Consider the following 13116-nt stretch of genomic DNA (forward strand, 5'->3'; position numbering starts at 1 on the left):
GAAAGGAACTCGAATATTCATTTTCATCCTCAGATGTGATCTCAATTTTCTCCTCAGAAGTTAAATCGTCCACTTGGTCTTCCGCAGATTCTTCAGAGGTTACTTCTATCTCTTCGTCTTCTTCTTCCGATACGGGTTTGCTTTCTTCTTCATCTTTCTCTCTACTGGCACTCCCTTGTGTCTTGGCGGCTTCTTTAAACAAGGGTGCTTGGGGTTATCACATAAAGGAAAGCAAGGTATGAAAGATAAATAAACAATCAAGAACGACTAATTGGCCATTTTACAATAAAATTTGTGCGTACAATTACTTGACCTTTTAATAAAGTCGACTTGGTTTTTATACAGAACTTACTGCTATTCCTGTGTAAATCTGAGCCAGTTAGCCAGTTAGCATGAGAAAAGCCTAATTTAGTATTGGTATCACATGATTTCGAGTGCAATTTGGAATAACCAAAAAAATCATGCGATTACACCATAGTTAAGAAAATCTGGTAACCCATCGGCGTAACCCATGACGTCATCGACTTTCGATCCGTACGTGCGTCCACCCCTCCATGTATGCCAATGTGACCGGTATGTGGCTCTGCTCAGGCTTCGAGTACTTGTGCCCAACATGGTGGCCATATACACCAGCATACATCTTTGATATTTGACATGCACGTTATAGTCAATTGACACCTGTCAAAATACTTACAATGAATTTAACAGATTTTCTCTCGATCAGAAGCACGTGTCGACAACAAAAGCGTTCCCTCTAAAAACTCCAACACGAGTACAGTAAACGCAAAGATCATATAACTTGAAAGGTGATATTATTTTCGGTTGTTAGATTGTTCTCGAAAATTCTCTGCATGCGAATAATAAGGCGAAGTCAAAATTTCCTAAAAACTGTTTGGAGTTATCAAAATAGAGAAATCACCAGAAAATCAAGAAAATAGCTATTGAATGACATCAAACAAACAAAGTCCAATAAAGTTCACAAGTTAAGGGAAACTCCCGTGACCGCCGTTACAATATCAAACTGGGTTTTCCTCAACACTATCACGCTCATCAAAATCTCTGTGCAGTTAGTTAGCTGTCTTTTATGACATCTGTTGGTCGTGAATATGCTACTGTGGTTCTATGAACGTTTTCCGTTTCCTTACTTTGTACCCAGAGGCAATCATCAGTAACACTGAGCAAATGCCCTGAAATACCAAGACCATTGTTACTCAGCCACATGACCATAATCAAGCTTAAAAGCCGCGATTATCCGATGGCAGACTTTAGAAAAAATATCAATTGTCAATGTACCTTTTTCCCACGACAATCCGTAGGAAACCTACTCACAAATACAAATTGTAAAAATGGGCTTTTCGCCAGTTTTTAGCGTTGCCAAAATGACCTTGAGTAAGCACTCTCCAATGTAACAACGGCATTTAAAAAATTTATCAACCGTCTCTCTTAATAGAGAATACATATAATTCCGAGTAAATGCATTGTGTCTATAATACAGGCAACAAATGCAGAGAAACGTTTACTTATAATATTTCGATATAAATCTATATCATCTTCAAACTGAGGTGACCAACAAGTAGCAGAAATTTAAAGATTGTTGGGGTTCGGTTGTATTCCATTCTTCGTCTGCTTTTCCGCGAGTAGGTTTTGAAACTCCTTCTCGAGGCGAGCACGAATTTTCTTTTCTTTTCGTTTGACATAATTACTAGACATTACACTAATTTTGAAAGTTTTGTCCCCTGGCGACACAAGATTTGTTTGGTTAGAGCATTGATCGTACACCGAATCTGCACTCCTAACAAAATTAAAACCGAGCTCAAGCTAATAAGAAAGTTATCGTGGAATGGTTTCCCTAAACGTATTGCGAACTTAATTGATCGCTTTACTACGAACGCACAGAATAGGGCTCTAGATCATAGTACCAACTACACCTGCCAAAACGACCAGGGCTCAACTATCTGGCTTACCATCCCATTCGTCGGTGACCTAACACCACGGCTTGTTAAAAAACTTAAGCGTAAGCTTCGGAGATGTCTAGTCGACCCGAATGTGGACATCCAAATAAAACAGACGACCGCCATTAAGTCAATCTAATGTTGTATATGAATTCACTTGCCCTGGTTGCAATTCTTTGTACATCGGCAAAACGAACAAAACTCTGTTTGTCCGCACACAAGAACATGCGCTTACGGACAAAGAAAGCGCTATATACAAACATCTGCGCCATTGTGACCAGATCAAACACATACAAGGTTTATACAACTTACCGGACACTTTTATCAATGAGAATAACCCACCTTCTGCTGCAATGAACAAAGAACTTCTCACCCAAACCGTGCGTGGTAACACAATAATAGGAATCTACGAAGCTCACCACATCAAGCATTCAGCACCTTCCTTGAACATTGCTTTAAAAGCCAGTAGAGAACTTTGCCTATTCTCTTGATAGTATCGTCTTTGTTTTGCATTTTCACGTGCTTGATAATGCTAATGTACCATCTATAGTATTTAAATTTCTGCTACTTGTTGGTCACCTCAGTCTGAAGATAATACAGATTTATATCAAAATGTTATAAGTAAACGTTTATCTGTATTTGTTGCCTGTATTATAGACACAATGAATTTACTCGGAATTACATTTAGTCTCTATCTTTTAAAATTATCAGCAGGTAATGGATTCTTTCTTTAACATGGTCTTTCAAGTGGTACGCAATACTAACAAGAAAAAATATTCCAAAATGTGAAGGAATACCTTTGGGTCCCAAGGTGACTGCTTTTTTCCCGGTGTTTATGAATTTCTGTCAAAATGAAGAATGTGTGAACCGGAAATATAGGCAACAAATTATTTAAATTATTGTACAATATACTCTTTAACGCGAATCTAATTTGCTGAGAGCCTCCAGTTAATCATGGGAATTAGTGCAATCTCTGGACAAATGGACTAGCTGTCAACAATTTATCACATTCATATGCAAGATGCGTGCGCAATACACAATGTTCAACTGCAATGTACGCTGGTCGACCTTTTCTATCATTTTGTTGAAGTATTGTTTTCTCCAACCAATGTATATTAAAACAACTTTTGAACGAGGTTTTTGTGGTATCTAAATGACCACGGCCTCGTCAAGTTAGATCAGCCTCGGCGAAAACTCGCCTCAATGTTGATTATTCCGGATATTACAATAACATAATACAAACACTGATTATTCACGAAGTAAAACTAATTAATGTCACACAAATTTCGTGCTCGAACTAGCAGTTAAACAGAGCCAAAGTGGATTTCGTCTGCAGCAATGTTGAAAAAGCACTAATGTTCTTGCCCTTGTGCACACTGCCGCTGCACTTATGCAGGCTCCCGTTGGTGCTACATTTTTTCATGGCTTTGTGGTAAAGCAGAGTTTTTTCCACAGCCACAAAGTTCAAATCAGGGTTTTCGATTAAGAAAAAGTGCTCATTACTTCGGTTTAGCAATTTTGCATTTCCCTGCTTCGAAAAAGTCGGTCCATGTGCGCCCAAATAACTAGACCAAACGATTCTGGGTAGGCTTTAAATTCATTGTCTTTCTACTACTATAGAAAACTAACTAACCTGCAAGACATCTTGATAGCGATGGTTTCTTTCATAATCTCCCGCCGATGAAGCCAAAGCTTTGATGTCAAGGAGAAACCTCTTTATCTCCCGTTGGTCCATTTCTTCGCACTTTCTCGTCCACAGCTCTTCATAAAATAATAAGGCTTCCTCTGCGCACTTTCTGTGAAGCTCCTTTTCGTTGAGGTCTAAGCACAGTTGAAGGATACCTCTTATTGTTCTTTCTCTGGCTGGGCATGAGCTCATCGTCTCCGTTGTTTCGTCAATGCCTTCCCTTTGTTCCCACTGTGCTCGCCAGGAAGTCAGAAGGGTTTTTCGGAATTCGGTAGGACTCTCTCTTTCATCCAAGTCTCCATACAATTGCTCTACTTTACTTCTGAGGGTTTCTTTCTCATTTCCTTCCTCACCGACAAAGTTTGCCTTGAAAAGAACTTTCTTGTTCAAATTTAACTTGAGTCTTGTGAGCGTTGAATGATTCTCGTGCATGTCAAGTCGAATGCAGAGCTTAAGTATCTTGTCCAATAGCTTACCTCTATTATTTAACATTTCGTTGAGCGTTCTACGGTCCGTTGCCGCATCGAACGTTGTACAAAAATCTTTTTCGGTTTCATCCACGAATCCATCATAAAACCACAATTCCTCTTTTTCATATCCGTGATGTACATCTCTCTCTCCTTCAATATCTCCCAAAAGCTCCACTATAGTGTCAATAATGAGTCTGTTGCTCTCAGTAAAGCCAAACCTCGAACTGTCTCTCTCCTCTTTCCAGAAACGCTGACAAAACGCCAAAGCCTCCTTCTTAAAGTCTTTCTTTTGATTATCATCCGCGATGTAATCAATGATAGTATCAATAAGCTTTTTCCAAACCACGCTATGGTTCCCCGGTTTGAGTGATTTCTCCATTTCCCAAGCATTCAGGAAAAAGTTTAACGCTTTTTCATACTCTTTTAGGTTTGCCCGAATAACGCCTTGCTGGAAAATGCTTCGCACTGTATCCGGGTGATCTCCAAGACGTTTCCTTCGTATTTCATAGGCCTTATCAGCTGGTTTCATCGCTTCCTCGAATTTGCCTTGAAAGACATAAGCATTTGCAAGATTCCTGCAAAAATCGGCCTCGTCCTCATAACCTGATATCTTAAGCACCTCTAAAAGCCTGATTGCCTCTTTGTAGTATTCAACTGCCTTATCGTAATTTCCTTGACCATGATAAACAGTGCCTATTTGATTTTTGTAAACCGGCAAGCTATAATGATACTCACCACCCTTCAACTCATTCTCTGTCATCTTTAGAGCCTTGGTGTAAAACTCAAGGGCCTTGGTGAGATCTTTGAGGCCGTAATAGCAATTACCCATTGCGTTATAACACCTGGAAAGGATGTCATCAACTTGTGGCAGCTTTTCCATAAGGTCTAACGATAACTGCAAGCAATCAAGTGCTTTCTTGAAATCAGATTTCTTATAATAGATTTCGCCTTCGAAATACGAGTACAAGCCTTGGGTCTGTGTGAAATTCTCCACAGTTGTATCTTGGACTTTCCCAAGAGAATTAGCTGCTTGTTCCAACACTTTAAAAGCCTCACTAGGCCCGTTTTGGTCCCGGACATACAAAGATTCCCAACACTTTAAATGAGCACGAAAGAGTGAGCCTGCAGTGGAGAGGCAAAGAGTCATACAAACATCACATAAAAGATTCAAGGAAATCACCTTTGGACAACAAATGCTGGTCAAAAACATCGATAAGGGAACGATAGTTGTCCAGTAAGAAAAAAAATGTATGTCCATTGACACAGACTGATCAATTAACCTAGCAGTTCTTTCAAGATATGGTCGGTGGTGACAATCACTGAAACCTTATCAAGACCGCAACCAAGTTACCTCACTTATATGTCCAGAAATGAATATGCAGTTTTGATATCTAACACAAAGTGTCCCGTTCAATTTAAGCACTTTGCCACCGGTTTCTCACAATAAGAGAAGTGTTAGTGATTTCAGATGATGATCAGCGTTTGGGAGTCACTTTCAGCCGTTAATTGTCTGTATTCCAAGACACGAGTGATGATAAAATCGCAGAGAAGAACAAGGGAACACTTAATGATGATTATCAAGACCGGCTTGCATTTAATTACGTGTATTTCTGGAAATAACTGTTTTACCTCGCTCTTAAAATCAAAATTCGAATGGGTCTTCTACAATCATTTGCAAGGGGCAATTAAAGCACATTTCTTTTATGCGTGCATGGACTACTAAGATACATGAATTTTGGATTCAGTGTTAATGATTTCTTTTTAAGAAAATGAAACGATTTAATTCTGTAATGACCTTTCTGAACTACATTCCCACAAAATTTTAAAAATTACTTGAAAAACACACTTTATCTGGGATCATGGATCTGTGTTACATTATTAATAAGCAGTTCCTTTTGTCGAAAACACACCATAATTTGTCGAACAAACCCTATCCATTTAATTATTTTCATCAAATTATTTTTTAAGCCAAAATCGATTGAAAATGTCGTAAAAGCTAACGTGTGCCTTTTATCCCTAGCGCCTAAACACCATTACATGTATGATGACATTGTAGAAAAATCCCATTTTCCTCTATGTCTGCTTTACAGTGAATACAAAGAAGTATAAAAATTCAACTGGTTTGCCACTTTCCAAATTCAGTAATTAACATTATTATTATTCCAAGAGGCGCGTAGTGCTTAGTTGGCTATAATAATCTCATATCCAACAAACGCGAGTGAAATAATCGTTTTATCAAAAACGCCCAAAAATTATGGATAAATCTTTCCTACTTCAGTAACTGATACTGTGGAGCATTGAATAATATCTCAAATACCATGAAGGCTAAAGCCAATCAAAACGCAACAAATGCATTATCCAATGAACTATGGTAGTTAAAAAAAAAGGTACTAGTATATCCCAAGGATAGTAAACTACTACGAATAATTTGTTGTTTACCAGTCCGTAACAGAACATTTAGAGTTTAAGCTTACAATGCACCTATTAAATAGTAGTGATCTTCGCTTTCGACATTCGAAAGACGTACTATACAAAGTCCACTTGAAACTGAAAATTGAAATGGAGTTCTGGGTTGTCAAAAGAACTAGCTTGAGAATTCGTGTAATCAAATTCAATTGGGTAATTGAGCTTCATATTCCCCTTGTGCACGCTGATGACGTCAGCAATCAAAGGCCTTCCAAAAAAAAGATTTTCCTACGAGCGACTTTAGCGGTTTCATTTCACAAATTGGCAAAAACTTCCTCAAAATTTATAACATTATCAACAATGTAGATTCTTTTCAATGTTACGTAAAGGGAAATTCCCTTCACTACTCTTTAAAGCGTTGTTTATTCATTCCTAAAAATATTCTGCCACGCTTCAGCCATCTCGTGTTCTATTGGTCAGAATTCATCCGTGCAACTTAGTTTTATTTTCTGAATACATTATTTTCTGTTTGATTGGCTAATTTACAATAGGCCACAACCTTGCTTTGTGTTACTGAACTGAAATTTAACATTTAAACTACCACATTGAAAATGTGGCAAGCGTCCGTTCATCGTGATTTGAAGCAATTACGAAGTTTGAAGAGCACTTAGAAATTATCTTTCAAGCAGTACAAACTTCCCGTGTGCTTTGAATATCGAGGAACGCAGGTAGCTAGACGCATGAACCAACTGTTAAATGTTAAGTAGTAAACAAATGTATCAGAATGCAATATAAATGTTCTAATTAAGAGTTGTTAAGTTTTTTAGATTATGTTAGAGTTCTGCCTTCTGGTTGCTGCGCAAAACATTCTCGCCGAAAGCGCGATGGATTATGGTGAAAAAAGCAAGCAAAGCCAGTGTAATGTATTTGTTTGAAATTCCGATTATTTTGTATGATCTTTGTCTCACCTGACTTTCCGTCATCACTGCACATTTTCGCCCATGATTTGAAAAGCTCGCATTTCTTTTCATTTGGCAGCAAGGCATTGACTAGTGACACAATCAAGGCATTGTCACGAAATTCACCAGATATGCTGAAAAACCCTGATTCCAAGGAAATGACTATAGCAAACTCGTAGTTCGCACTGTCAGTGGTAAACATCTTAAACGCCTTAACATAGTCAGCATCTACAAATCCTGCTATGTCTTTCAGTTTAGACATAAAAATCTCATAAAAGTGCCCCTTTGCTTTGGTGTACGATTCAACGAAAAGTTCATCGTCCTTTATGCTATCTGCATACTTTTTCAACAGTGGATGAATGTCATACATCAATTCCTTTTCTTCTCTGTTCACAACGGAAATGATGGCACTGGTTTCTAGCCCCTCAAGCTGAGCCACAGTTTCTGGCACACTAATGCCAAGAACCTGTGCTGCTGTGGAGACAGAGAATGGGCCACAAAACAAAGAAAATGAAACTGCTGATGCTTTCAGGCAGTCAGATGGTAGTGTGTTGAACATTTCATGGATCACAGATTTTTCACCATGACCAACTCCTTCCTCATAACCAGAAGCTTTTTCTTTGGCATCTTGAAGTTCTTCATGCTTGGACTTCGGTGTGTCCCCTTTCTCTTCAAAATCCCGGACAAATTTCTCAATTTCATTGATCAGGTCGCTGGGACGTTTCCTTTCCTGTTTCAAAATTGCTGCTAACCCTTTCAAGAGAAGAGGTTTCCCATTGCAGACACTAAGTAACTTCTCTTTTTGCACCATGTTAATGTCAGTAGGCTCGTCAGAAAGAAGGATTTTTTCCGAAAAATTATCTCCAAGTGGTTTCAGTTCATAATCCACCACTTTGTTGGCCTCATTCAATGGCGTCCTTGACGTCAAAAGTATCCTTAAAGCTCTCGTCTGCCTGTCTTTATAATATCCTATAAGCTTTTCTAAGAACTCCATAAACGATTTTTTTAAGTTCGTGCCTTCCTTCCCCTGTCCCGAGGTAAACTCTTCAACGTTGTCAAAACGAAAAAGCACAGGCAACCCCTCGCTTTCTTCAAAAGCTTTCTCCAAGACTTTTCCCACTACAAAACTCATATCTACGTATCCAACACGCACAGTAAGGGTTAGCTTGTTCATGAGGCTAAAATATAGAGCTCTCATATCTTTTGCCTCTCTTAGATCGAAAATATAAGACTTCCCTCCACGCCATTTTGAGGAAATCTCTTGAGCAAGGGTTGTCTTTCCAACTCCTCCCGGGCCGTGCAAATTAACAACGGATGATTGCCCTGCTTCAAGTGTTGCTGTGATCCTCTTGAGATCGTCGTTCCTTCCTTGTAATTGTTTCTCCGGATCATACAGAAGCGGATGTGAAGCTATAAAGTTTTCAATAGTCTCACTGATTTCCTCCTTGTTGCTGGATTTTGAAGCGACAAAATCTTTGACGAGAGCGAGTTTTCTATTCGAGACATAACCAAGCTCTTGTAGACGTCTGAGACATGACAAAAGATCTTCGTTTTGAAGAGAGTAAAAGTGTTTCCCAAAAATGCTCTTCGACAACTTCACAACCTCCGCTGATTCTAGAGGAGAAAACTTATTGGAGATGTCTCGAAAGAGTTGGTTTAACGTGAAGGAATGAACAACTGTGGACGCCATATTTAAATTAGGAGCTGCACAACGCGAATGTTGTCGCCCTTCTTATTGCGCATGCAGTCTCAAAAGGCGAGAAAGCAAGTTTGATTGGTTATTTAAAAAAGCATCAACGTGACCGGAAGTAAACAAGAGCAGAGGGATGGCGGAAAGTCCCACAGGGACTACGCCAAGAAAAAAAAAATGCCATCCCCGTAAATGACAAACAACGCTCTAAAAGAGGATAAAATATAAAATAAACGGCTCGTGTAAGCCAGCTCCTGGATTAATTAGATTCCTAAGAAGGGAGGGTGGGGGAGGGATGAGTGGGAATGGGTTTCTGCCAGGGTAGTAGCAGGGAGCATAGGATGTGGGATGTGGGCTGTGGGCTTTGTTATAGCTTGTTGATAATGTATGTTGATATTGAATTAACCCTTTTCTTCTCTTCTTTGAAGAATCAGTTTATCCAATGTTAAAAGCGGCTATGTCACGCAAAATGATGTAATTTCGTGACACCAAAGTTGCCGAAAAAGTAGAATGAGAGATTGCAATAACCACTTAAAACTGTTGAACAACATAAAACAAATACAGCAATAGGAACGAGAAGCATGGATGGACACAAATGAACAAGATTGACACAGATGCACTTAGGTAATCTTGCAAAAGAAGTCGGCACAAGTTTATGGCAAATCGCTTGGATAAATGTCATTTCTTCTCAGAATCATCTTGTTCATGAAGTGACGATAATTTTATCAGTAAATGAATTCCACATTACCATTTTCAAGTTTTGAACTTGCGATTAACTAAAGATCTCCCCAAAACATGTGGCTCAGTTGGTTGAGCACTGGACTGCCATGTGGGAGGTCGTGAGTTCGACTCCGCCCGGACCAACACTTAGGGTCTTTAACGAACTGAGGAGAAAGTGCTGCCTTTGTAATTACATCCGCAAATGGTTAGACTTTCAAGTCTTCTCGCATAAGGACGATAAGCCGGAGATCCCGTCTCACAAATAACTTCCATGTTCATTAGTTCCCTGTGGGACGTTAAAGAACCCACACACTATTCGAGAAGTATAGGGGATGAAATTCCCGGTGTTGTGGCTGACCTATGTGTTCATTTGAGTGGGTGGGTATAGCAGGTCCACATCAGCTGAATAGCTGCCATAATTTCAACCTGCTCAAACAAATAAAATAACAAACAAACAATAGCCCCTTTAAGTAAAACTCATCTAATATAACCGACGTTATTAGAAAGGAAAATTGATAAAAGCAGTAAATCCCTACTTTGGATAGGTGTTTCCACCAATATGGCATAGCTCCCCTACTTGATACATAAACAACATACATGTACAACTCACATCCCCTCAATACACTATGACGTACACTCGAAGCGTCATCTTTTGAATCTCTTTACGTGGAAAGTTGATGAACCAAATTAATTTTTATATTAAACATCATGAATTCCAACTTTATATCCATGAAACTATTTCGGATTAGATTTGTAAATAATTTGCTACTTTCTTGTAGATGATGTAAACAAAACAATGATCTAACAAATCAGTAAGAAGGCATCAATCACATTACACACTTATTCATACGCAGGAGATGTCCATGTACATTATTTATATAAATAAACATTTGAGAGGTACACTTCAAGAAAGCCAAAGCCAGAGGATTAAATGAGTCCCTCTCAGGGGGGTCCTTGTTCCCTTAAAAGATTTGCTTGTGTTTTCTTGTTCCCAAAATTACTTTTAAACTTGTTCCAAGGGAACATAAATAATTTTAGGGATAAAAAAGCTGGAAACAAGTTTAAATTAAAAGTAATTTCAGGAACAAGGGAACACAATATATTTTGTCATTGTTCCCCTGTTCCCCAAAACCCCTGGGAGGGGCTATTAGATGGCTTCTAGCCAGGTTAAAAAAAAAAAGATTATTATAAATAGAAAGGACGAATTTTACCACAATTGCTTCACAATCTCTCACAATCTGATTGGCAAATTTGCCGTTGTCAACAACAGTCTAAACAACGCTGCTCGAGTCTTACTCACGTCAATTTGTCACGCAATGTAATAGCCAATCAGTAATGCTCATTTTGGGATATAAACCAATCATATTGCGAGAAAACTATAGACAACGCTTGCCCTTTCTTTGAGTCATGATCTGAGTCACGCTCTGAAATAAACATTTTCTTTGGCGTTAAATATTGTGGTAAAAAAAAACAAATCGAATGTGGTTCAGTGTTGTCTGTACTCTTATCGACAACAATATTCGTCATCACAATAGTCAAAATTTGTTGTGGACTATCTCGGCTGCACCTCATGAGTCCACAACATTTTGACCACTGTGATGACAAACGTTGTCGATAAGAATACAAACAACACTGAACTACGTTTAATTTTTTAATTTTATCTAGCTTATAATGCACCTATCAATGTTAAGCCCCGCGACAACATAATTAGCCAAAAGTAGGAAAAGCCCACACCCTGGCATAAGTTAAGGTAGCCAGAATAATACCCTTTAGACCTTGCTGCACACAATAAGAGTGCAATGTATGTACCACTGACCTTTCGTTCAGCCACCTCTCACGAACGTGGGAATTTCATTTGAACGCCTTCTGGGGAGTTATTTTCAGGCAACCTCGTTCCCAGGACCTTTCCCTCACTAGTTGGGGAGGGAACAGCCTTGGGAACAAAGTTGATTTCCAAACCGGGTTGGTGTTATGTGTGTCACCTTGCTTTTATTATTGTTGATTTCCAAGCCTTCTTCATTGTCGAAGATGGTGGCCATGTCAAATTCCCCACCCTGGGATATGTCGTACAATCCAAATCCCCACCCTGGGGACAGACCTCACAGTCAAAGCCCCATGGGTAGCCCGACACCTCCCGCGAAGTATCTTTACAAGCTGGCTACGCGGTACGCGGAAAGAGTTAAAGTCAAGATGGCAAAGTATCTCAAGTAGCTGGCTACGCGGTACGCGGTACGTGGAAAATTAAAATTCCAGTGTACCCTAACCCTAACTGAACCGTAAAATGAAAGCTAAAATTTCAAACGACTGCTTAGGCTTAATCAGTAAACGAGTGCTATATTCTTCACACGGTCTCCGTAAAAAGAGTAGTTAACCGAACCGTAAAATGAAAGCTAAAATTTAAACGAGTGCTTATAGGCCCAATACTGAAACGAGCGCTTAGACTTAATCAGTAAACGAGTGCTATCACAGCGTGCGGCGTACCTTGTAGCCAGCACAAATAACATTGCTGCACCATTTTGAAATCATTTGTTTATATAACGTTCTTTCGAGTCCACAGTTCCACAGTCTCTTGTCTGTGGAATTACTTAGGCTTTGACGCTTTAAGAACGAGGAATGTCACGGCGTACCACGTACCGCGTAGCCAGCACATACAACATCGCTGCGCCATTTTTGAAATTTAGTTCATTTGGAAATTAGTCCAAGTGGCGGGGTATTCTACAGTATTGTGCATTCCTATTTCTGGGTACCGCGTACCGCGTAGCCGGCTACGTGGAATATAGTTCGAGTGGCGGGGTATTCTGCAGTTAAGCCTTGAAATTCTTGCGTTTTCAGAATCTTCAAGACACGTTTATTTTCAACCAAGGCTTCTGGGTGGGCAAATGTAAGTTGAAACTTTAAAAGATTTTCCAGTGGCTCGAAGGCCAGCGGCAAACTGAAACTTGTTCGCTATCTTCGCCATCTAAAGCAACATGAATCTGCTATAAGAAAGTTTTCATCCTATTGTTTTCTCAACTTGTTCACGTGGTCTCGGAGGCGATATCACTAGTACTAATACAATCGAGACTTGGTTCATAAGCATGCCGACAATGCATCAGTCTTAAACACTGGAGGCGGGGCAATGATTTGATACATCAAGGATTTACCTAAACCGGTTTGTAGAACAGCCAGCACATCCTTTTTTGCCACAGCAATAACCTTAAGAATCGTTAGGTGTTGGTCTTTCAACAACGGG

The 13116-nt window shown here is 39.3% G+C and overlaps 1 protein-coding gene across 1 annotated transcript in view; it reads right to left on the bottom strand.

Annotated features, from left to right (window-relative positions):
• The window catches only part of LOC138002121 (uncharacterized), a 69247-nt gene extending 60083 nt beyond the window's left edge, over window positions 1-9164 (bottom strand). The window contains exons 1-4 of the mRNA XM_068848213.1: window positions 7484-9164; window positions 3586-5231; window positions 2750-2795; window positions 1-207 (exon numbers count right to left, since the gene is read on the bottom strand). The exon at window positions 1-207 is cut by the window's left edge and continues 34 nt beyond it. Coding sequence (XP_068704314.1) covers window positions 1-207; window positions 2750-2795; window positions 3586-5231; window positions 7484-9164 — 3580 coding nt within the window. The remainder of the gene's footprint in view (window positions 208-2749; window positions 2796-3585; window positions 5232-7483) is intronic.
• Between the last annotated feature and the right edge of the window lie 3952 nt (window positions 9165-13116).

The sequence above is a fragment of the Montipora foliosa genome, chromosome 5, assembly GCF_036669935.1.
Source record: "Montipora foliosa isolate CH-2021 chromosome 5, ASM3666993v2, whole genome shotgun sequence".
NCBI classification, from domain to species: Eukaryota; Metazoa; Cnidaria; class Anthozoa; order Scleractinia; family Acroporidae; genus Montipora; species Montipora foliosa.